The sequence below is a fragment of the Boleophthalmus pectinirostris genome, unplaced genomic scaffold, assembly GCF_026225935.1.
Source record: "Boleophthalmus pectinirostris isolate CB_2022bp ecotype Guang Dong unplaced genomic scaffold, ASM2622593v1 HiC_scaffold_16, whole genome shotgun sequence".
Taxonomy (NCBI): Eukaryota; Metazoa; Chordata; class Actinopteri; order Gobiiformes; family Gobiidae; genus Boleophthalmus; species Boleophthalmus pectinirostris.
The window spans coordinates 30,261,548-30,284,126 of NW_026571095.1; the positions used below are offsets into that span (position 1 = coordinate 30,261,548).

The following is a 22,579-nucleotide window of genomic DNA, read 5'->3' on the forward strand; positions in this document are numbered from 1 at the left end:
AAAAGTACATTCACGAACCATGGGGGCAAATTCTAAAGCATGTAATCAAAGGAACAAAGCATGTAAAAAAAAGGAACAAAAAGATACAAGAAACCCGACTCCTCTTTTTTCAATCAGGTTCAATGAGTCAACAAAAATTCTTAGGTCATTACTAAAGTACGTTATATTTGGTTTTACCTTAAAACATCGACATTTGTGAATAAAAGATTTACCTAAGATTAATAAATTATTCATTCCAAATACCAAATTTAATTTCTTTTATTGTTAGGGGGGCAAATTTAATTCCCCTGGACTGAAGCAACAGATGAAAATCAAACCAAAATTGTTTTAACAGCACATATGTATGCAGTCTTCATTTTACCGCTGATGACAATCTGTGTATCATTCGTTCATTTGTTTTTCAAAATAAAAACAAAAATAAGAATGCAAAAAAAACAAAACACACACAAAAAAACAACAACAATTTTCTTCATTATTTGTCTCCAAAACCAAAATGAAAGGAAAAAAAAAAAAAAAAAAAACGGATAACGGCCGTTGTCATGACTTAAACTGTGATGCCGGACTGAACCAGGACTGAATCAGGACTGAACCAGGACTGAACCAGGGCTGAACCGGGACTTAACCAGAACTGAATCAGAACTGAATCAGGACTGAACCAGGACTGTGTGAGTCACCCATAGCATTCAGCTCCATTCAAATGAAGCTCATCGATGCTGGCAGTTATAGGGGCTGAGTTCCATTTAAGGAAATAATTTATGGACAAAATAGCAAAAAAACAAACAAAACAAAAACAAAAAAAACAGCAGGATCATGTAGAGCAGTTTAATATAAATATTTTAAAACCAAAATCATGAGGCTCACAGCAGCAGTTACAGAGAGAGGGGTGACAATTTTTCAGTGTAGTCAGTAGCAGCCAGAGTTGATGGAGCCAGAGCGTGTTAGCTACATGTCGATTTATAGTCCATGACAATGACCATATCTCACTGGACTCGTCACCACTGAAGATTCGTCACACAGCAGGACACAGGTCTACTCCTCTCCATGACCTATGCACATAAATCACAATATTTATTACATTTTTTTAAGAACTTAAAAATAAAAGTGACAGTGAGCTAAACAATCCGTGTATCATTCGTTCATCCATTTTTCAAAATAAAACCAAAAATGAGAAAACGAAAAACAACTATTTTCTTCATTATTTGTCTCCAAAACCAAAATGAAAAAACGGATAATGATTGGACTACAGGCTACGGGGGCTGAGACTGAGACCGTGACCAGACCAGGACCCGACCGGGACTGAGATCGGGACTAGACCGGGACAAGATCAGGATTGAAACCAGGACTGAGACCAAGACCAGAACTGAGACCAGGACCAGGACTGAGACCAGGACCAAACCGGGACAAGATCAGGACTGAGACCAGGACTGAGACCGGGACCGGACCGAGACTGAGACCAGGACCAGAGCAGGACTGAGACCGGGACCAGACCGGAACAAGATCAGGACTGAGACCAGGACTGAGACCGGGACCAGACTAGGACTGAGACCAGGACCAGGACTGAGACCAGGACTGAGACTGGGACCAGACCAGCACTGAGACCGGGACCAGAATAGGACTGAGATCGGGACCAGACCGGGACAAGATCAGGCTGAGACCAGGACTGAGACCGGGACAGGACTGGAACTGAGACCAGGACCGAGACTGGGACTGAGACCGGGAAGAAACCAACACTGAGACTGGGACCAGGACTGAGACCAGGACCAGACAGGGACCAGGACTGAGACCGAGACCAGACCAGGACTGAGATCAAGACCAAACCAGGACTGCGGCTGAGACCAGACCAGGACTGAGACAAGGACTGCGGTTTAGTCCTGGTTTAATCCTGGTTTAGACCTGGTTTAGTCCTGGTTCTGTTCTGGTTTAGATCTGGTTTAGTCCTGGTTTAGTCCTGGTTTAGACCTGGTTTAGACCTGGTTTAGACCTGGTTTAGACCTGGTTTAGACCTGGTTCAAACGGCCGTTATCCGTTTCTTCCATTATTCATTTAAACACAAAATCGAAAACTAAAAAAAACAAATCATTATCCGTTTTTTCATTTTGTTTTGGAGACAAATAATGAAGAAAATAGTTGTTTTTTCATTTTCATTTTCTTATTTTTAGTTTTATATTGAAAAACGAATGATACACGGATTCTAAACTAAGGTATTATTTGGTTTCCTATATCACACAATAACACTAGAACATGTGTGTTTGGAGGGAGCAGTGTCATTAATGAGATGAATCAGACCTGGCTCGTGTCCACTTCACTTACACTGGTCATCGTCACGCTCAGGAACATCAATATAAAACCTCTGGACACATGTAATTTACTGTACGCCACTCATGTCATATTTTCTTAGTTAAACCATGTAATTAAACTGTTTGGTCAATTGTAACTATACACTGGCCACTAAAGCAAATTATAATAGAGTTAAAGGCACAGTCACTTATTTTTTCCTGTTTTAAAATGTGAAAAAACAGGACTAGTTAATTTGTAATAGTTTGTAGTGGTCCAAAGTTATTCCTCACTTAACTTTTGCATTCAGAACATCCTAATTATTCACCACGATGAGTTTATAAGCAATTTTCACAACTTTCAAAGACCAGAGAGGACAATAAAAGCTTTATAATTACATACAGACAGAACACAGTGGACTTATTTTGACCTCAAGAGCTTCTACTAATGTACTAAATTATGTTTGTGACGATAAAAGAGCTCATATTAAACTATTTTCTGATCTGTTATAATGTTGTTTCTTCATCACAAACAGACCTGGAGTGTGTTTTGTTTCATTCACACATGTTTAACGCACAAATCCTGCATATTCAGGCTTTAGGAGTTCTTCTCTCAGAGTGGAAACACTTAAAATAATCAAAATATCGTGATATCGTATCGTCAAAAGTCTCTCAATAAGATCGTGGACCGTCACAGTGTATCGAATCGAAGTTTCTTTGCTTAAATTCATTGTTATGGTGCAGCAGTAGCTAAAAAACCAGAGGGAACTACATTGACCATGATCCTTTGCTCCGTTTTGGTGCAAACTACATGAAGAAATAACAGTTCTAAGCACTTTTAAGTCTTAGTTCTTTGGATTAAGTCTTGTCAAGGCATTTTAAGAGGAAAAAGTAGCATTTAAGAATTCACAATTTTGTAAACCTCCACAAAATATAATAAAGACATTAAACACCGTACCGAGAGATGTATATCGTGAAAATATCGTACCGTGAGATTTGGGATATTGTTACATCCCTACCACATTGTGATATCATGTGGTTGTGTTTTTTAGAGCCCTGACATTACCAATCTCTACTGAACTAAATGTAAAAGGAGCTGTTCACTTGAAAACTACTACTTCATGACATCACAAGGTGGAACTAAGCATTTTGAGCTTTGGGGATGTAAACAGACTAATAATAAAGCGTTACTCAAACATGTGTGAATGAAACAAAACACAACTCCAGGTCTGTTTTTGATGAGAAAACAACATTATAACATGACTTAAAGCTCATAAAAGTCCATTAAGAGTAAATATTTAATGTCATAATAAAGTCTTATAACTGCACTGTGCTCCCATGAAACATACTCGTTGTAATGTTGTTTGTCATGAGGTGTAATTAGCCCGAGCTGAAGCTTTGAAGCAGCTGAACATGAAGCGTGACATTTCCTACAGACACTGAAGTAGTCATGCTGTTTACATCCATCACACTTTATCACTGTCTCATCAGTACATTACCCGAGCTTTACACTGGACAAGGGTTAACACCGGACAGAGTCAACACCAGTCTAGTATCAAAAGGAGTCCAAAGCATTTATACAAGATTGATCCAAACATGAAGTTATTATTATTATTTATTCAACTTTTTATTGTGATGTTAAAGGTCCAATATTACACAAAATTGACTCTTGTGAGCTTTAAGTCATGTTATCATGCTGTTGCCTCATCAAAAACAGACCTGGAGTTATGATTTGTTTCATTCATACGTTTAAGTAATTGTTTATTATTAGTCTGTCTACATCTCCAAAGCTCTCTTCAACCTTGTGATGTCATGAAGTGGCAGTTTTTAATGTTAAAAACAGCTCCTTTTACCTTTAGTTCCCTAAAGATTGGCAATTCCAGGGCTGAAATTATCCAAATGATTCTAGTGAAGGTGTATGAGGTTTAAAAACACAGTGAAGAACTTCCTGTATGACATCACAACGTGGGACAGAGTGTTTTTGGTTTGAGAGAAGAACTCTAAAAAATAAAAATGTAAGATTTCTGTGTTAAAACATGTGTTACACAAAACAAAACACAACTCCAGGTCTGTTTTTGATGAGAAAACAACATTATAACATGGATAAAAAAAAATAAAATAAAAAAAAGGGAAAAAAAAAAGCATAATATGGACCCTTTAAGAGCAGTTAAAAAAGGAGCGTTACTGACGTAGTATTTACATAATGTGTCCAGCAGAGGGCACTCTATATCAGAAGGTAAATGGGATAATGTTGGAAAATACAAGGTTGAATAAAAAGTTAGACTTGGAATAATTAAATTAATTAATTAAATTAATATTACACTACTTTGTGATCTGTTATAATGTTGTTTCCTCATCACAAACAAACCTGGAGTTGTGTTTTGTTTCATTCACACACGTTTAACACACAAATCCTGCACATTCAGGCTTCAGGAGTTCTTTTCAAACAGAAAACACTCTATTCCACCTTGTGATGTCATGTGGTAATAGATAGAAGAAGTGCTTCATTGTGTTTTTAAACTCCATACGTCTTCACTAGAATCATTTGGATCATTTTCAGTCCTGGAATGTCCAATCTCTACTGAACTAAAAACAAATGGTTGCTCAAAACTACCTCCTCATGACATCACAAGGTGGAACAGAGCATTTTGAGCTTTGGAGATGCAGACAGACTAATAATAAAGAGTTACTCAAACAGGACATGACACAAAACGCAAGTCCAGGTCTATTTTTGATGAACTAATATGACTAAAAGTTCACATTTGAGCAATATAAGACCTTTATTATATGTCCTCTTCTTGAATTACACACATCTGATATCCAAATAATTTATGCTGATTTTTTTCACTTTTGTATTTTATTTAGTCAATCTTATTACATTAATACAAAAATGTAGTACTTTCACCAGTTACATTTTTACTTTGACTCAAATATATAAAAATATGAGAGTATTTTTTTCAATTTGACTCATCATCTCATGTTCTTTGCTATTCCAAGATTATCAAACATTGAAGAGTAGATTTGTAAAAGTAAGTGTGTAGTTACAAACATTCTCCAGAAGAGGGCGGTAAAGGAAAAGCACAGTAATCTAGTACAAAGTAAGTAAAATATTGCAGTTAAATCAAGCTGCCAGTCACACAGCTGCCAGTCTGAGTAAAACAAGCTACACAAAACACATATATTAAAAAAGCTGCACCATGTAACTTTATGGAGTAAGTAAAAGTACTGAAGTAACTGTTTAAAGTGTACTTAAAGAGTAAAAAGCATTTCATTCAGGTTTTGAAATCTAATAAAGCTTTGAATGTAGTAATTTGGATACAGATTTGTGCTGAATTTGCTCAACAGAAACAAAACATGTCGTTTTTTTTCCAAGCTATTTTTATAATTTGTACCGGTATATTTTTGTTTGCCAAAATTATGAAATTAAATTAAATCTCCTCATCCTTTTCAGCAGGTGTTACTTTTAGTTTTCAGTCCAGTTCAAAAATGTAGTAGAGTAGAAAGTACAGATACCTACTCGCACATGTAGTGAAGTAAAGCAACACTTTCAAAAGTATTTAAGTGTATGTATTTAAGCAAATACCTAAAATGGATACTTACGTACAGTACTTCAATACTTTTACTTTGTTAAGTTGCACCATTGATAACAGGACTATTCCAGGGCTAAACCAGGTGGATAAAAAAGTGGATAAAATGAACTTTAGGCAAACCCACAAACTGAAGTGGCACGTAGAGCCTAAGCACCACCAGTGATACTGCACGGTAATGTCTGAAAGTTCTGTCTCCTGCCGATTTGAGGTACAGTGAAAAACTTTGGTCATACCAGGTCTTATCCTCTACAACAGGTGTTTCCAACCTGTAGCTCAGGAGCTGCCAGTAGCTCGCCACCCCCTTCAAAGTAGCTCAACAAAGGATTTCAAAATGCAAAATTTTAGGGTTATTTGACCATTTATGTGGTTACAGTACCTTAATATTTACAGTTACATAATTTCACCAATAGCTTTTCTTAACTAGGGTGTTTTTTGGTAGCCTGATTCTTCCGGGTTCACTTTGTAGAAACCGTCTGACCTAGCAACATTAGATTTCGTTCACTCGACAGTAGGCGGGTACTTTTTTTCATTTAACCAATCGCTGCTATTTGGTCATGACGTATATAATGCGCCACTAAAGGGGCTAACTGGTATATTAAGCTTTTCCCAAATCCCGTAAGAAGAAGGTCAATAACGTCTTTCTCCTTGATAAAATTCACCAAACATTCTCTTTGTTCCAGCTTTAAATCCTTGATCTCGGGAATCATTGCCAACACAGAATATATGGCTCTTCACTGATTGGCTGGTGCCTGAACTCGCACTTCGAGGTTCTTGCAAACCATATAGTGTATTCTGATTCCTGACCTAGTTGCTGGAGAGAAATGAAACTGAGCGGAGGCACTAGGTGGTGTCAGCCTGGCTAGTTTTTTGGGCCCTGAGTTGTGGTTGGTCCCTATCAACCTGTGATGACCCAAGATATAAGATAACAGGAAATAATAATGAACAAAAAGGTAGCGAAAAACATCCTGAGGAGTGGACCTGGCTCCCGAAGTACACATCACAGTTTGAGAAACATGCTGTGTGTTATATGTTTCTACAGATCGGTTTAATGATACTATCTCTACCTTTAACAAAGTTCTGTCTGTAAACGTGCAGACTGGAAAGTTAAGAACGTGGTTTTCAGACAGTCCAGTCGTGTTTCTGTGGTGTTTGTTGTGAAAAGTTTGCGCGGGTCCATCAGTGAACATGCTGTTAGTCCATGCACATTCACACTACACCCCTGTGAGTCTACGACAGCGTGCAGCAGTGCGTCTCCTGTAGCTTCCTCATACCTGGTCCCACTCTCCTCGCGCCGCGGCTCTCTTTAGCCCCGCCCGCGCTCCCATTTGCCGCCTCCTGCTTCGTCTCCGTCTTCTCCTTCCCATAATCATCGTCTATTATCACTAGCTCCGCCTTCAACGCTCCCTCGAACTCCTGACTCAGCCTGCAGTCATCCGCCGCCGGCTGGAACCCCATAAAGACGGCCGTGATTGGCTCGCCCGTCTCCATGGCGTTGATGATGGTGTAGTTCGTGTCCTCGGCGAATATGGGCGAGGGGGCGGGACTTGTCCCGTGAGATGGCGACTGCGGCCTATAACAAAGCAGCTCGTCTTCCTCGTCCACGCTGATGTAATCACTCAGAGGGATGTCGTTGGCCGGGGTGTAGCTGAGCTGATGGGGGGACACTATTTCCTGGTCGTGTGATCGTGGCGAGGGGCAGCGATTGGCTCGGTTTGGGGTGAAGCCGTTAGCGTGGTTGTTTCGGTAGGAGCTGTACCCGTTGCTGTGGAAACTCTGGTGTCTGCGTAGCTGGTGTGAGGGGTAGTGGTTGTTGTTTTGGGGCAGTTTGAAGCTGGTTCCTCTCTGGATCTCTCTCCCGCTCCTCTTGTGCTGGTTACGGCCGGTGCAGTGGTGGTCAGGGGCCCTCCAGCAGGTCTCCTCTTCCCCCAGGTATGTGCAGTCTCTGGGGGACAGGTGGTGGGATTGGTGGCAGTAGGAGGCATGTCCGTTGTGGTGCAGGTTCCTCTGGCGGTGCATGGTGGCGTTCTTGAGCAGCTGTTCCACCTCTGAGGCTGAAAGCTCCGTCACTCCGTTCTGGTCTGAGCCCTGTCACACATACACAGAGGTTCACACTGAGACATTTGTTCATAAAAGTCATGCAGTAACTATTGCAATATTGATATTGATATATTGATATATGATATTGATATATGATATTGAGAGAGTCAAAACTAGGGTTCCCACTCTTTTTTACTGACAAAATTTCAAAATTTTTCCGTGAATTTTTCATGACCTAAAGTGAATTTTCCATTACTTTATGGCACCTACATGTGTAGAATTGATCAGACTTTTAGGGGTAAAATATGAAACATTAACAATTCCACTCACATTATGGTTTGGTGTTATAGTTTTTTAATATTCAAAATACTGTCAGTGCATTTATTGTCGTCTCTTTTAAACAAAAGGTGCATACATTCGGAAATAATCATAATATCTTAATGATAACTTAACAGAAAGCTGTAGTTGCGTGAAAGTGATACTAAAATACTCCTGTGCAACTTATATATTAAAACTTTCACCCTGACAGCTGCGAGAGGGTGCTCCAGGCTTGTGTATCAGGATTTTCTACTCCTGTACCACTGTCTCTTGGCGCCCTATTGCGCATGTGCAGCCGAAAATGGTAATCAAGCAGCAGAAAGAAAGTTTGGAGTGAGTGCGAAACTTGTGAGGGACTGGTGGAAAGCAGGGATGGAGAACACAGCTTCATGGCAACCGGGAGGATACACCATGCAACTTTCCTGGAAGTCACTGGATGGATCGACAAAGCCTGGACTTCAGTGACACCGAAACCATCCTGTCGGGATTCAAAAAGGCCAGAATAATTCTAACTGGAACTGATGCTGAGTCTGACGACAGCTACACAGAAGAGGAAGCGGCGCTCTGTTTACCTCCAGAGGTTGTGGAGTTGCTCAGAAGTGACACCAAGGATGAAGAACTCAATGGATTTAGTGATTTGGAGTGAGATGGAGAGTTTGGTAAACTTGTTCTGTTCTGTTGTTTATGTTATATTTATCTGAAGAACTGTTCATATGTGACGTTAACAGTCTGTTGTTCTCTGTTCTATTGTTATTACTATAACTTGCCTTTCAAGATGAAATGTTGGTTCCCGGTCTATGATTTTATAAAATAAATTTCCCCTATAAGTGCGACCTAGTCTGGTCTTATGTTTTTTTCTTCTTCATTACACATTTTTGGCTGGTGCGACTTAAACTCCAGAGCGACTTAATAGTCTGAAAAATACAGTACTTGAGTAAGCTCCTTTGCAAACACTGCTCCTCACTATTTGCCTGTACTTGACATTAAAAGTGTTGTGTGTATGTGTACAGTGTGTGCGTACCTCCAGAGTGTGCAGGGCGTACACACACTTCCTCCCGTCATCGTACACCTTGAGGCCGCCCTGTCTCTGCAGGTCCTCAGGGGGGACACAGGAGGTGGACAACACTGTGCTCTCTCCTGTGCGCACGTTCTTGTTCACGTTTATCTCCATAGCAAACAGCGCTGAAAAAACACACACATTTCACTCAGTATATTTGCTATCGGTAGTTTAAAAACAGCTCCAATCTCTAAAACAAAGTACAGCCTACTCTTTCTCGGGGGCTCGTCTGGGTGGGCTGGGTCATTTGTTGTCGGAGAGAGGGATTGTGGGAAATGTGGGGTTGCCGTGGTGACAGGTGGGGGCTCTTGAGTGGGGAGACACAGGCACAGGGTTAGACGGGTTAATGATTCGTCAGTTGGACCAGGCTGAGAGGACGTGGGGACTTACCAGGGACAAAGCTGTCATGGGCCTCCTGCAGCACAACGAACCGCAAAAACACACACGAGTTACAATTCACTTCATCAAAACAATTCACCAGCAAGATTCATTTCCTCATTCTGGAACGCTCCTTCTTTCTACAAGTAATAAACTAAATCTAAAACGTTATCTAAAAGTGGTTACTCGTAGCTCGTATTGTTATAAAAGTCCCGTGCAAAATTTACTTGTGGAGTTGTGTTTTGTTTCATTCACACGTTTTCAAGTGAACAACTCCTTTTACCTTTTGCTCAGTAGAGACTGGCAATTCCAGGGCTGAAATTATCCAAATGATTCTATGTTATTAGGTTCTTTTTTTCAGACCTAGAGTGTTATTTCATACCTGACAGTTTCGACTGCTCACTAGCGTCTTCCTCAAGTCTAGTGAGCAGTCGAAACTGTCAGGTATGAAATAACACTCTAGGTCTGAAAAAAAGAACCTAATAACATAGAATCTTGGAAGACCAAATGAATGTCATTGGACAAATGATTCTAGTGAAGGTGTATGGATTTTAAAACACAGTGGAGTATTTCTTGCATTACCACATGACATCACAAGGTGGAACAGTGTTTTCTGTTCGAGAGAAGACCTCTAAATATGCCTAAATACGCAGGGTTTGGGTGTTAAATGTGTGAATGAAACAAAACACAACTCCAGGTCTCTTTGTGATGAGGAAACTACATTATAACATAAAATAGTCAACACGGGCCCTTTAAGAAAAGTCCTATAACCACAAGTGAACCTGTGGCACCAGAGAATTAACCTGCAGATAGAAGACACATACAAGTTTGTCTCATTCACAGTATACGGACAGACTATGCCTCATGTGAATGCTCAGAATCTCCGCAGATCTGACCTGTAGATTTGCCTGGTAACATCACCTGCTTGTCTCCATGGAACCAAACAGCGGCAGTACCTTGATGATGTCCTGCGTGCTCTTCTCCACCGCCCTGAGCCGCGCCAGGATGAAGCTCTCGTTCTTGGACACGATGGCCTCCTCTCTCTCCAGCGCCTCGATCTCCTTCTCGATCCTGACAGGTCAAAGGTCAGAGGTCACGGGGTCAGAGAGGGGAGAGGTGAGGTCAGGTCAGCGCATGCTCAGAGCTCGTACCTGTAGATGCTGAGCAGGAGGGAGCGGGTCTGCTGCTCTGAGGACGAAGAGCCAGGTGCATTGTGGGAGGTGGAGTCCAACAGCCACTGCTCCCTCAGAGATTTTTTCTGAAGAGCGGACAAGCAATATAAATACACAGTTTGAAATATAGTGAGATCAATTGTTTAGACCTGGTTCAGTCCACATTTAGTCCCTAGTTAGACGTGGTTTAGTCCTGGTTTAATCCTGATATTGTGCTGATTTCTTCTTGACTTAGTTTACTGCAACTTGATCCAGGTTTAGTCTTGATTAAAGCTGAAGGATTAGCTTAAATTCTCTTTTTCCACCCTGGAAGCGTATTGTAAAAGAAGAACTTTATGTCTTCATCTAATTAGAAAACGTTATCTATTTCAAACTAGTAAGAGCCATGTCACTATATAGCTGATATTCATGCATGTAAATACTAATGATGTGCCAAAAGATTTGTGAGAGCAAGGGCCTAGTTAGATTTAAATTCATACTTTTTCACAGTTTGAAAATTAGGCACCCCTGCTTAATGTTTAGAAACAATTTATTGCTCATGGGTTGATTCCACTATATGAGCTGCACTCAGGGTTCCCACTCTCTCTCTCACTCTCTCTCTCTCTGACAAAATTTCAAAACTTTTTCATGACTTTTTCTAGTGTGATTCATCACTTCGTGGAAACTGTCTGACCTCGCAGCATTAGGATTCATTCGCTTGATGGTAGCCGGGTACTTTTTTAAAATTTAACCAGTCGCTGCTGTTTGGTTGTGACGTATGTAATGCGCTAAATCCCGTAGGAAGAAGGGCAATAACGTCTTTCCCCTTGATAAAATTCACCAAACATTCTTTTTGTTCCGGCTTTAAATCCTCAATCTCGGGAATCGTTGACAACACAGAATGTCTGTCTTTGTCTACATCCATCTCGACTGCTTTGTTTACTGTTGTGCTGTTCCACAAAAGGGATCCAGACAGGCGCTTCACAGCTCTTCACTCATTGGCCGGTGCGCGGTCTACAACTTCTGGGGTTTTTGCGAACCATCGAGTGTATTCCGATTCCTGACCTAGTCACTCGAGAGAAATTAAATTGAGTGGAAGCAATAGGTGGCACCAGCCTGGCTTAGACTTTTTCATGACCTAAAGTGAATTTGCCATGACTTGAGCATACTTTTAGGGCTAAATATGAAATGTTAAGCCTTTACACTCACCTTATGGTTTGGTATTATAGTTTCTTTAACATTCAAAATACTGTCGGTACATTTATTGTCGTTTCTTTTAAACAAAAGGGGCATACATTCGGAAATAATCATAATAGCCCAATGAGAACTTTACAGAACGCTGTAGTTGCGTGAAAGAAATACTAAAATTCTATGACTTTTCCAAAACTTTCATTGAATTTACAAATTTCCATGACTTCTCCAGGATTTCCATGACTGTGGGAACTCTGTACACTACATAGCATCTCCACCTAAGGGGGCAATACTTTCTTGATGTTCATGTGTGCGTGTTAGAGAATGTACAAGGCCATGAGTTTGTGAAATAAAAGTCCTCATTAAATAACTACAGTATTTATGAGGCTGGAGTGCAGATTGCTCAAGTCACAGCACTACTCATACGGAATCAGCAGATGTATTTCTGGTTTAGTCCTGGTTTAGACCTGTGTGTGGTCTTAGTTTAGTTCCTTTTCAAAGTCAGTATAGTCCTGGCTGGAACATGGTTTGATCCCTGTTCAGACCCTTGTTAATTCATGGTTAGTTCTAATATAGTCCCGGTTTAATTCTTGTTCATACCTAAAAAAAACAACAATATATCCAGTTTAAGTTTCATTCTAATAGTTAATGAGTGTTCACCTTCAGATGTTTGAGCCTGAGCTTCTCCTGGTCCAGCTCCTGCTTCTTCTGCCGGATCACCTCCTGGATACGGTGCTTCTCCTACAACACAACCACACACTGTTTTACGCTGCAGTTTCCTCTTTTACACTGACACTGACAGCACATTTAACTCACAGTGATGGCCTGTAGACGATCCTTTAGCAGCTCCGCCTCCTCCATTTTGTTCTCGAGACCAATACACACGCTGTAAAAGAAGAAAAATAAATACTAATTTCTAAATGAGATCTTTCGTTAGACTAGATCCATAAATCTCTTTTGTCTTCCTCTTAGTGATGGGTGGATCAATACCAAATACTGATTACATTGTTTTTTTTATCAAATTCTAAGCAGTTTCTGACTTATATTTTAGTTCAGTTAGGTTAGCCTTTATCATCCCCATAGGAAAATTTGTTCTTTGCATTTGACCCATGCTTCAGTCCAGCTGGAGAAACCTGTCAGGAGCACTAGGACTGATCTCCAGTTAATCCTGGTCTTGATACAGAATGTACACAAGTGGAAAACCTGGAAACCTTGTAAGAGAAATCCCTCAACCTAGATACCGAGACCTGGTTTAGTCTTGTTTAAATCCTGTTTTAGACCTGATATATGTGTGTCTATTCTCGGTTGTGGGTCGCCTGGTTCATGTCAGGAGCACATTTTAGGAAGCGTCTAAAAGTTCCACTCTACATAAAGAGGGTAAATAAAGGCAATATGATTTGCACCTGTCTCTCAGTAACAGGAGCAGCTGGACCTGTCACTTCTGTCTTTTTACATGTGATATAGAGTGTGTTACTTCCTCCGAGGTCACATGACTAACTGTGTCAGTGGGTCAGTCCTGTCCTGACATCACTGTGTTTTGTCTGTGGTGTAATCGTGGTTTGGAGCTCGGAGATTTTTTTCATATATTTGAGCAAAATGAAACTTGCCCCACTACAGATAAATTGTAAAAACAACTCTTAAGATCCAATGTGAGCTCTCTGCATCTAATTATAAAGTGCTTTATTATTGATCATCAGGAAGTGCACAGTTAGCAGGCTAATTGTTGTTATCTTTACCATAACAGCAAAATTTCACTCTGGTTCACTCTGAAAGTTGTGAAAAGCGCTTATAAAATTGTAGTAAATAATTGCTCAGATGCAGAAAGCCTAAGTAAGTGAGAAATAACTTTGAACCAGTGCAAACCGTTCACATTTTAACAAAGTAAATATCAGGTACAGTGCCTTTGAGGAGAAAAAAAAAGTGAATTACAAAGGCGGTCTTTTATTTAGCAGTCATTTTCAATAAACAATTCTCCATGCTGATTTAGGGCCTGTTTACACGAGAACGCTTTCAGGTAAAAACATCAAAATATTTTATCACAAGTGCCTTTCGTTTAGACGGTGAAGGCGTTTTGGAGCTTAAAAACTCAAAAATCTGAAACCACCCCCCAGAGCGGAAAAATTTAATATGCTCCGCCGTAGTGTTTCCGTCTACTCTGTCCAAGACGCAAAACTCTGGTCAGATCTGCTCAAGTTGCGTACGCATTTACGTTGCATTCATAGAAAACACAGAAACCTGGCAAGCATACCCAATCAAATTCCACACAATTTTGCGCCACCTTATGCACGCAGATTTACTCCCGAAAACGCTCGTCTAAACACGAAGCTAGACCATAGCACCAGTTCTGCAGTTTATTCTACAAACCTATTCTGAAAAACAAATTTTTCTTCTCTCAAAGTCTACCTGAATGTGTTAAAGGTAAACTATGAAACAAATATTGTACAAATGCATTTTATTCCAAAAATTGTGCAGTTACAGTATAATTTGTAAGAGAATTTGTCACTTTAGTCCTATTGGAGCCGTATTAAATTAACTGCAGCTTTAACTTTAAACCATCAAATTAGTCTTGGTTTGTGATACTTTGAGTACCTCATTAGTATTTTAGTCTAATTTAGAATAACAGTTGCTGTAGTTAAACTTTTCACTACACTCTGGTTAGTCCAGGTTATGTGGTTTTAGTTCCAGTTAGGCCTGTAACGATAGTCAATAAATCAATTAATCGTACGGTAACTTTTACGGCTGCGATCATTTCTATTTGTATTCTTGTTTGTTTTCCTTGTCTCTCTCTCCTCTCTCTGTCTCTACCAAAGAGACTGAATGTCAAAAGGCTTCTATCGCTCTCTGACTCCTCTCGTCTCCTTAGCGTAATGATGCTTCAACCAACGTGTCAGCATCGACCATGGGGCATAGACTCTATAAAGAAGTCTATTTTATATAAACCTATTGTTTTTGGTTGTCTTTCAGTTCCTGTGTTAAATGTTCTTTAGCAAGTCAAGTTTATTGATCTTTGAAAGGGTGTATTTGCATTTTTATTCCATGGTCATTATATTAGTTGAAAATTGTCTCAAAATGTCAATATTATCGTTTATCGCAATAATTTCTTGGTCAATTAATCATCCAGCAAAATCTGTTATCGTTACAGGCCTAGTTTCAGTGAAATTCCTCTTGGGTCTGGGGGTATAGTCCCTAGTCCAGTCTGAGTGGGGCCTCCCTCGAGTCTCCGGCCTCTGGTCTTTGGTCTCTGTCTGCAGTTGGTGACCTGGAAATAGCAGCAGTGAGTGTGGCCCCAGGGCCGGCCCCTGACCCACATCTAAATACAACAGCACCCCCCACACCCCACACTCTCCGTATGAGGTCTGTGTGGAGTTTGCATGTTCTCCCTGTGTCTGAGTGGGTTTCCAACCCAAAACATGCATCATGCAGTAGGTCAATTCAAGACTAGCTCAAGATCTGGAGATGGGTCCCACTTCTCCAGACAGTGGCAGAAAAAGGTGGGTCAAATGCAGAGGACAAACTTCCCTATGGAGACAATAAAGTGTACCTTAACCTTAGTTTATTATTATTATATTTTTTTTATTTGACTTTTATTTAACCAGGAGGTCCCACTGAGATTCAGCGTCTGTTTTTCTAAAGAGACCTGACCAAGGTAACAGCCAACACAATATCATTTATCATTTGTTTGGCTCCAAATCTTATATCTTAAAGTCCTTCAAATTGACAACACTCAAGTTTGGATCGAATAAAGGCACCACTTTCTGAACTGTGAAAAAATAATGTAACTTTTGTGTATTTATACTGCAGAGAATACATTAAAGATGTGGACAGGCCCAGTAATTACAAAGATATTATCTACAAACGGGCTCAAATCTACAAATCAGTGTGACAGTAGGGATGTAACCATATCCAAATCTCACGGTACAATATTATCACGATATGCATATCACGGTTCGATATTTATTGCGATATTTTGGAGAGGCTGATATAATTGTAGACAGGACACTTTTTTGCTTCTAAAATACCTTGACAAGATTTTGGTGTGAATTATATGTCATAATCCCAAGAATTCAAGTAAAAAACATATTTCTTCATGTTGTCTGTGCTGAAATGAATCACGGGATATGTAGTTCCCGATGTTTATAAGCTGTTGCTGCTATAAAACCATGCATTTAAGCAAAGGAACTTGTGATTCGATATATTGTGACAGCCCACGATATTATTGTGAGACTTTTGACGAGACGATATCATGATGTTTTGGTTACTGTTACATCCCTATTTAAACATTGAGATTCAAAAAAGCTGCTATTGTCACGTGAATCTAAGGTCGTTTTCACACCGCTAGTTCGATTATTTGGTTCGCACCAGGCAATAAAATTTGTTATTATGTAGCAAATACACTCCAGTGTGGTCCGCGTTCACACCGGCAAACGAACCAAAACTGGTTCGATTGACGTGTCTCTGTTTCCCCGGTAAAACAGCGATACTCCAGTTATCAACACCGATGTTCCTGTTAATACCACGGGCTGTCCTCATCTCAAATTATCACCATGAACTCATAAAACAGCAACATGTAGAACTTTGTACAAACTCACCGCATCAGCCCAGAGTTCGGGTAACAGCAGCAGACAACAGCGCTCACAGTAGCGCGCAGCTCCTCAGGACGGGGCTGGGGTCTGGTCCTTGGTCTGTTACAAGCGCGTTGGTCAGATGGTCCGGAGGCTCTGTCCTCCATGTGCTGGTTCCAAACGGTGGCGAGCAAGACCAGTGCTTGATGGACTGAGTCTGAGCGGGTACGTTCCGTCGTCTGCGCGCTGTTTCCGTGCGGGAAAAGCAAGAATGCGCTGTGGACTACAGGTCCGGCGCGCTGCTCCTGTCCTCCGCGCTCAAGAACCGCGGCTGGTTCTGAGGTGGTGCAGCATCCGGACAGAAGCGTGAGTCCAGTTTGGTTTGTTATATGTTGTTCTGAGCGTCCGTCCTCCGCGCACAACAGATTGTTGTCCAGACGCAGCGCGATTCATTTTCGAATCATTTTACCAACAATGGGCAATACAGAGAATGAAACACACGAAGATCAGAGCAAGTATCAGTGTGCGAACGTGTGGCTCCAGAGTGAGTCAAAATTGGGGGTGCGCACCCCTGTTCGGGACCTACACGCACAGAGACGACCCGGTGTTCCCCGTGATCACGCAGCAACCAACATTTGTTATTTTAGGCTTTAATTAACCAAATAATTTCATGGCAATAGGCAATCGCCCATTCAATTGATACAACTTAAAAAAGTCCCTGTTTTTAGCTAGTGTGAGAAATACAGTCGGACTAGATCCAAACCAGAGTCCTGAACCAGCGGGGGCAGCTCCGGTTCAGTCCGGGCTCAGAGGAGCTGGAGCGGGGAGCCTCGACCTGAGGAAGCGCTTTCCCCGGGAAGAACCAAATGCGCGGAGGACGGAAGCTCAGAACAACATATAACAAACCAAACTGGACTCACGCTTCTGTCCGGATGCTGCACCACCTCAGAACCAGCCGTGGTTCTTGAGCGCGGAGAACCGGAGCAGTGCGCCGGACCTGTAGTCCACAGCGCATTCTTGCTTTTCCCGCACGGAAACAGCGCGCAGACGACGGAACGTACCCGCTCGGACTCAGTCCATCAAGCACTGGTCTTGCTCGCCACCGTTTGGAACCAGCACATGGAGGACAGAGCCTCCGGACCATCTGACCAACGCGCTTGTAACAGACCAAGGACCAGACCCCAGCCCCGTCCTGAGGAGCTGCGCGCTACTGTGAGCGCTGTTGTCTGCTGCTGTTACCCGAACTCTGGGCTGATGCGGTGAGTTTGTACAAAGTTCTACATGTTGCTGTTTTATGAGTTCATGGTGATAATTTGAGAGGAGGACGGCCCGCGGTTTTAACAGGAACATCGGTGTTGATAACTGGAGTATCGCTGTTTTTACCGGGGAAACAGAGACACGTCAATCGAACCAGTTTTGGTTCGTTTGCCGGTGTGAACGCGGACCACACTGGAGTCTATTTGCTACATAATAACAATTTTATTGCCTGGTGCGGACCAAATAATCGAACTAGCGGTGTGAAAACGACCTAACTTTTACACTAGTGATTCACGATCATAACTCATTTTCCTTGAGCTGAACATTGGGCTTTGAGCTGGGGACAAAAGTGTTATAAATCGTACGGCGTGGTTTTGTTCCGGTGGCACACACACGAGGAGCACTGACCTGGTACAGAGTGTGGGCAGTGGGTCAAAAGAAAAAGGAGAAAGGAGTCCAGCTCAGATGTTTAGACCAGTCCAGACCTACTTATTCTGCTCCAGCTGCTGCACACAACAAGACCAAAGGGACAACAGCATCAGCAAAACCACCTGGAACACATACCACAAAACATAAGGAATTTTAGACCAAATCGGAAAGTATTATGATAAAGCTTTTAAGAAAACAGAGGTGTAAATACCTACTCAAGTTAAAGTACAGTTACATGGCTAATAATGTATTCAATCACAAGCACTGATACCAAAATTGTTATGTAAAAGTAAAAAATATGCATGAAAAATAACACTATACATATTTTTTAGTGCAAAAATGTATAGAAATGTATAGAAATGTGCATCCTGGCTAAGTGGCGACCCAAGTCAATAGACATTATTTGTAAATCATAAAATATATTTGTAACCATTATTGAACATTAATGAGGATATTTTATTGTTGACTGAGTGATCGTGTCTCTCTGAACAATTAGTATTACCGTATTTTTCAGTGCACTGGATTATAAGGCACATTTAATAAAACAAACAGATGACATTGAGACTTGAGACTTTTTTTATTTCCTATGAGGAGGACTCTAATATACATTGAGCGATAATGTGTTTAATGCAGCTTTGCACACATTTGTTTACATTTTACAGAAACGAAACTTAAAACCACATGGATACTTTGCATAAACTACTATAAGCGATAAAAACAACTCCCTCCTTGTGCACTGATGCTGTTCAGCTTCTGTCGGACTAAAGGAGACGACTCAGTGAAATATGTGTGAAAATTGTTTTGAGGTCAGTAAGCACAACCAGAATTAATACATAACAGCTCTGTACTATGGTTACTTGCAATTAGGGGTACATGATGTTGACCAGTTTGATATCTGAGGCATAAATTGTCACTTGTTTAGGCAAAATACAGAAAACGACCTGCTTAAAAATGACCAAAATACAAAGAAAATGTGACTATACTGACTCATCTTAGTGATGAATGGGCCGAGTGCAGAACAGTTTTCCTTAATAACGCACTCATTTCACAATTTTTTTATTACCAACCACCTCAAAGCCCGGACGTCCCAGGTTTTTATTTTGAAAATCTGATCACCTTGCTTTTGTTGTGATTGTTTTATTTCAACAATGTCATATTTAGAACAACAACACCAGCGCCTTTATACAGTGATTGACATTTTGAGTGGACGTTCAGTCATGTGTGTTAGGAGTCCGTCAGTGTGATAATGAAGCTAATCTGCGGCCAAACTAATCTCCATCTGTGCAGCTCCACTAACAGGCACTTCACTGTTAGCTCAGAGCTTTAGCCGCGCCTGCTGCACCTCAGGAAGACAGACAGGCTCAAGTTCATTAATAACGCTCATTATCACGAACACTGGAACACTTAAGACCACATATTAATCCCTAAGTATTCAGTCATTAACTACTTTTTTGTTCATACACACTGTAATCCAATCTTAATAAGCATTCATAAGTACTAGGCCTGTAACAGTAACCAAAATATCGTGATATCGTATCGTCCAGAAGTCTCACAATAATATCGAGAGCTGTCACAATATATCGAATTACAAGTTCCTTTGCTTAAATGTTTTGTTCTTTAGTAGGAACGGCTAATAAACATCGGGAACTACATATCCCATGATTCATTTCAGTGCAGACAACATGAAGAAATATGTTTTTTACTTGAATTCTTGGGATTATGATGGAGACAATTCGCACCAAAATCTTGTCAAGGTATTTTAAAAGCAAAAAAAGTGTCCTACCTAGAATTATACTTGCCACTATCGCAATAAATATCGTACCGAGAGATTTGGATATCATTACATCCCTAATAAGTGCTTTATAAATACTAATGAATAGCTGAACTAGTACACAATTACCTCTTCAGAACGGAATTGAATTTCTCTTTTGCCGTGGACTCTACCTGGACGACTGAGGGATTCTAGACACACTTAATAAACAATTACAATAATGTGCGGTCCCTTAAAGAAACCATATGTAAGATTTTGATTTAAAATTCTATAAACATGAACTAACTGTGCCCCCAGATGTGAGGTAAACATCAAATAGAATACAGTTTTTACTGAGTACAACTGTAATGCTGATTTATTCTTCATTACAAACATGATTGTCCAAATTATTTTTAGTTCTCAAGACGATTATCCAGTCAGAAAGCAGAATGAACCTCACAAGAGTTTCTCATTTGTGTTGCCAGTTTCAGTGCTGAAATCCAATTGGTTTAAACCTAAATTGTCTCTCTCTGATCTGAATGGTCTCTACCTAAACCCAAGCTCCTGCAGCCAGTCATGACTCAGTGCTAGTGCAGCCTCTGTAGCTCAGGAAGGGAATTCTGGAGGTTTTGAGCTTTCACATGCGGTCTGTACATAAACTGAGAATGAGACAAACTTGGATGTGTCTCTGTCTGCAGATTAAAGCTCTGGCAATACACATGCTCAGACGCGAAAGGTACTTTTTTAAAAACTGTAAAAGCACAGGCTACATACTGTTTATTTTAGCTAAAGTGTTACTAAATAGGCAACACCTATAATAATTACAAGGATATTCTGTCTATTCTGTCTGTAACTTTATCTCACTTTGTATTTTTTCATCAGTTCTTCTGCAGCTTGATGTTTTTATTGTTTGGGATCCAGAATACACTGCTGCTTCAGTTGACATCTTTACATAGATGTGAGTCTGATCATTAATGAATCTCCCAGAAATATCACGTGGCACTGAAAAACATCACGTTTCTGCAGAATCAAAGAGTGAAACAAACTCTGAGGTGAGAGAAATTGTCGTTTTGTTGAATACGATTTTGCAGACCTTCTCTTCAAGTATTTTAGAAGTTAACCAAACCACCAAAATCCAAAATAACCTACTAGTTTATGTCCAAATATCACACAAAAATGATTGTACACCCTTAAACTTAACAAATCTCTATATAAAAAACATGATTACAGATGGAGAAGTTGGTGTTATTGATTATTGCCCTGTTACTTTTACGATATATCACACTGTGCTCAGTCCCTAATTCTATCTGAACCCTCAAGTTGTGCCCATAATGCAATGCCCTCACCACAGCAGACATGTAGGTGACTGATAAACCTCCTGCCTCCGTTTGTCTGTGTAAGCCACGGAAGCCCATAGGAGACATACGAGCAGAGAAACTGAAGCTTAGGCAGATTTACGGTATTATCCCACCACCACCCAGGGCTCCACAGACACCCACACGGACCATCTCCCCAAAACACGACACAACACGTAAACTGTCATTATACCCCAAGACTCCACTTAAACAGTCTGCAGGAAAATTACACATTACACTTTCCAGAAAACTACCGTGATCACATTTTTTTTTTTTTTTTTTTTTTTTTTGGCAGTACAAGCTCAAAGTTACTGAAATTAAAAGTTTGATCTGCTATCTTGACAATTTATGTATTTTCTTTAAACGCACATTTGATGCTTTTAATGACACGTGATTTACGCAATTTTTTATATGCACGCGACTGGCAAACACGTTTTTTTTTTGTTTTTTTTTTTTTTTTTTTTTTAACGTTTATCAAATTCTCCTCATAACGTCATGTCAGAAGCTCTTTTAAAGTGTAAAAGTATAAAGTGTGTTAGTTTTTTCTCTTACCGTGACGCTCTTCTGTAAAAGCGGGTGCAGGTCCCTCGGTCTGGTCGCGCGTGGCTCTCGGTTTGACGCTCGAGCGCGTGGAGGCGGGGCTACGGAGTCTTAGCGGTGATTGACAGCTTTCTTTCTCCTGACAGCCAATAGTAAAAAAAGATGCGTTCCTCGAAATTAAGACCCGCCCACTCAAGTATTTTAATAATAGGCCCACGCTTTATTATTATTGAGAAAAGTTGGCTTAGTTGAAGACAGTAACAAGAAAAAATATACGCAAAATAAAGATAAAGACCATTACAACTGTACAGATGTTCAATAATCTGAGTGACTGTGTAAAATTATTATTATGTACTGTTTGTAATAGCTGTTATTACCAGAGGTGGGGACTTGAAAGTTGTGACTTGGACTCGAGTCAGACTTGACTATTTTTAGGCCTTGAGACTTCCATCCATTTATCCATTTTCTTATTCTTATCCAGTGCCGAGTCATGGGGGCAGCAGTCTAAGCAAGAAAGCCTTGAGACTTGACTTGATAAAATGGACTAAGATTTGGGACTTGCCTCCAACTTGATGCTTCTCTTAAAAATATTTGTTTTTAGAAAATGCTTAAGTGCTTAATTTAACAGGAACAAACTGGAACATGTCTCTCCCACTTCTCTATTTGTTACTTTGGATGTAAAGAAGTACTG

The 22,579-nt window shown here is 40.4% G+C and overlaps 1 protein-coding gene across 1 annotated transcript; it reads right to left on the reverse strand.

Annotated features, from left to right (window-relative positions):
* Positions 1-5,253: 5,253 nt before the first annotated feature.
* Positions 5,254-21,951, reverse strand: palmda (palmdelphin a). The gene is made up of 10 exons (XM_055151599.1): positions 21,901-21,951; positions 18,223-18,365; positions 12,812-12,881; positions 12,656-12,736; positions 10,805-10,911; positions 10,610-10,724; positions 9,666-9,690; positions 9,487-9,582; positions 9,240-9,400; positions 5,254-7,948 (listed from the first exon to the last, which is right to left on the reverse strand). The coding sequence occupies exons 3-10, from the start codon at positions 12,854-12,856 to the stop codon at positions 7,091-7,093; spliced, it is 1,488 nt and encodes a 495-aa protein (XP_055007574.1). The 5' UTR covers positions 12,857-12,881; positions 18,223-18,365; positions 21,901-21,951; the 3' UTR covers positions 5,254-7,090.
* Between the last annotated feature and the right edge of the window lie 628 nt (positions 21,952-22,579).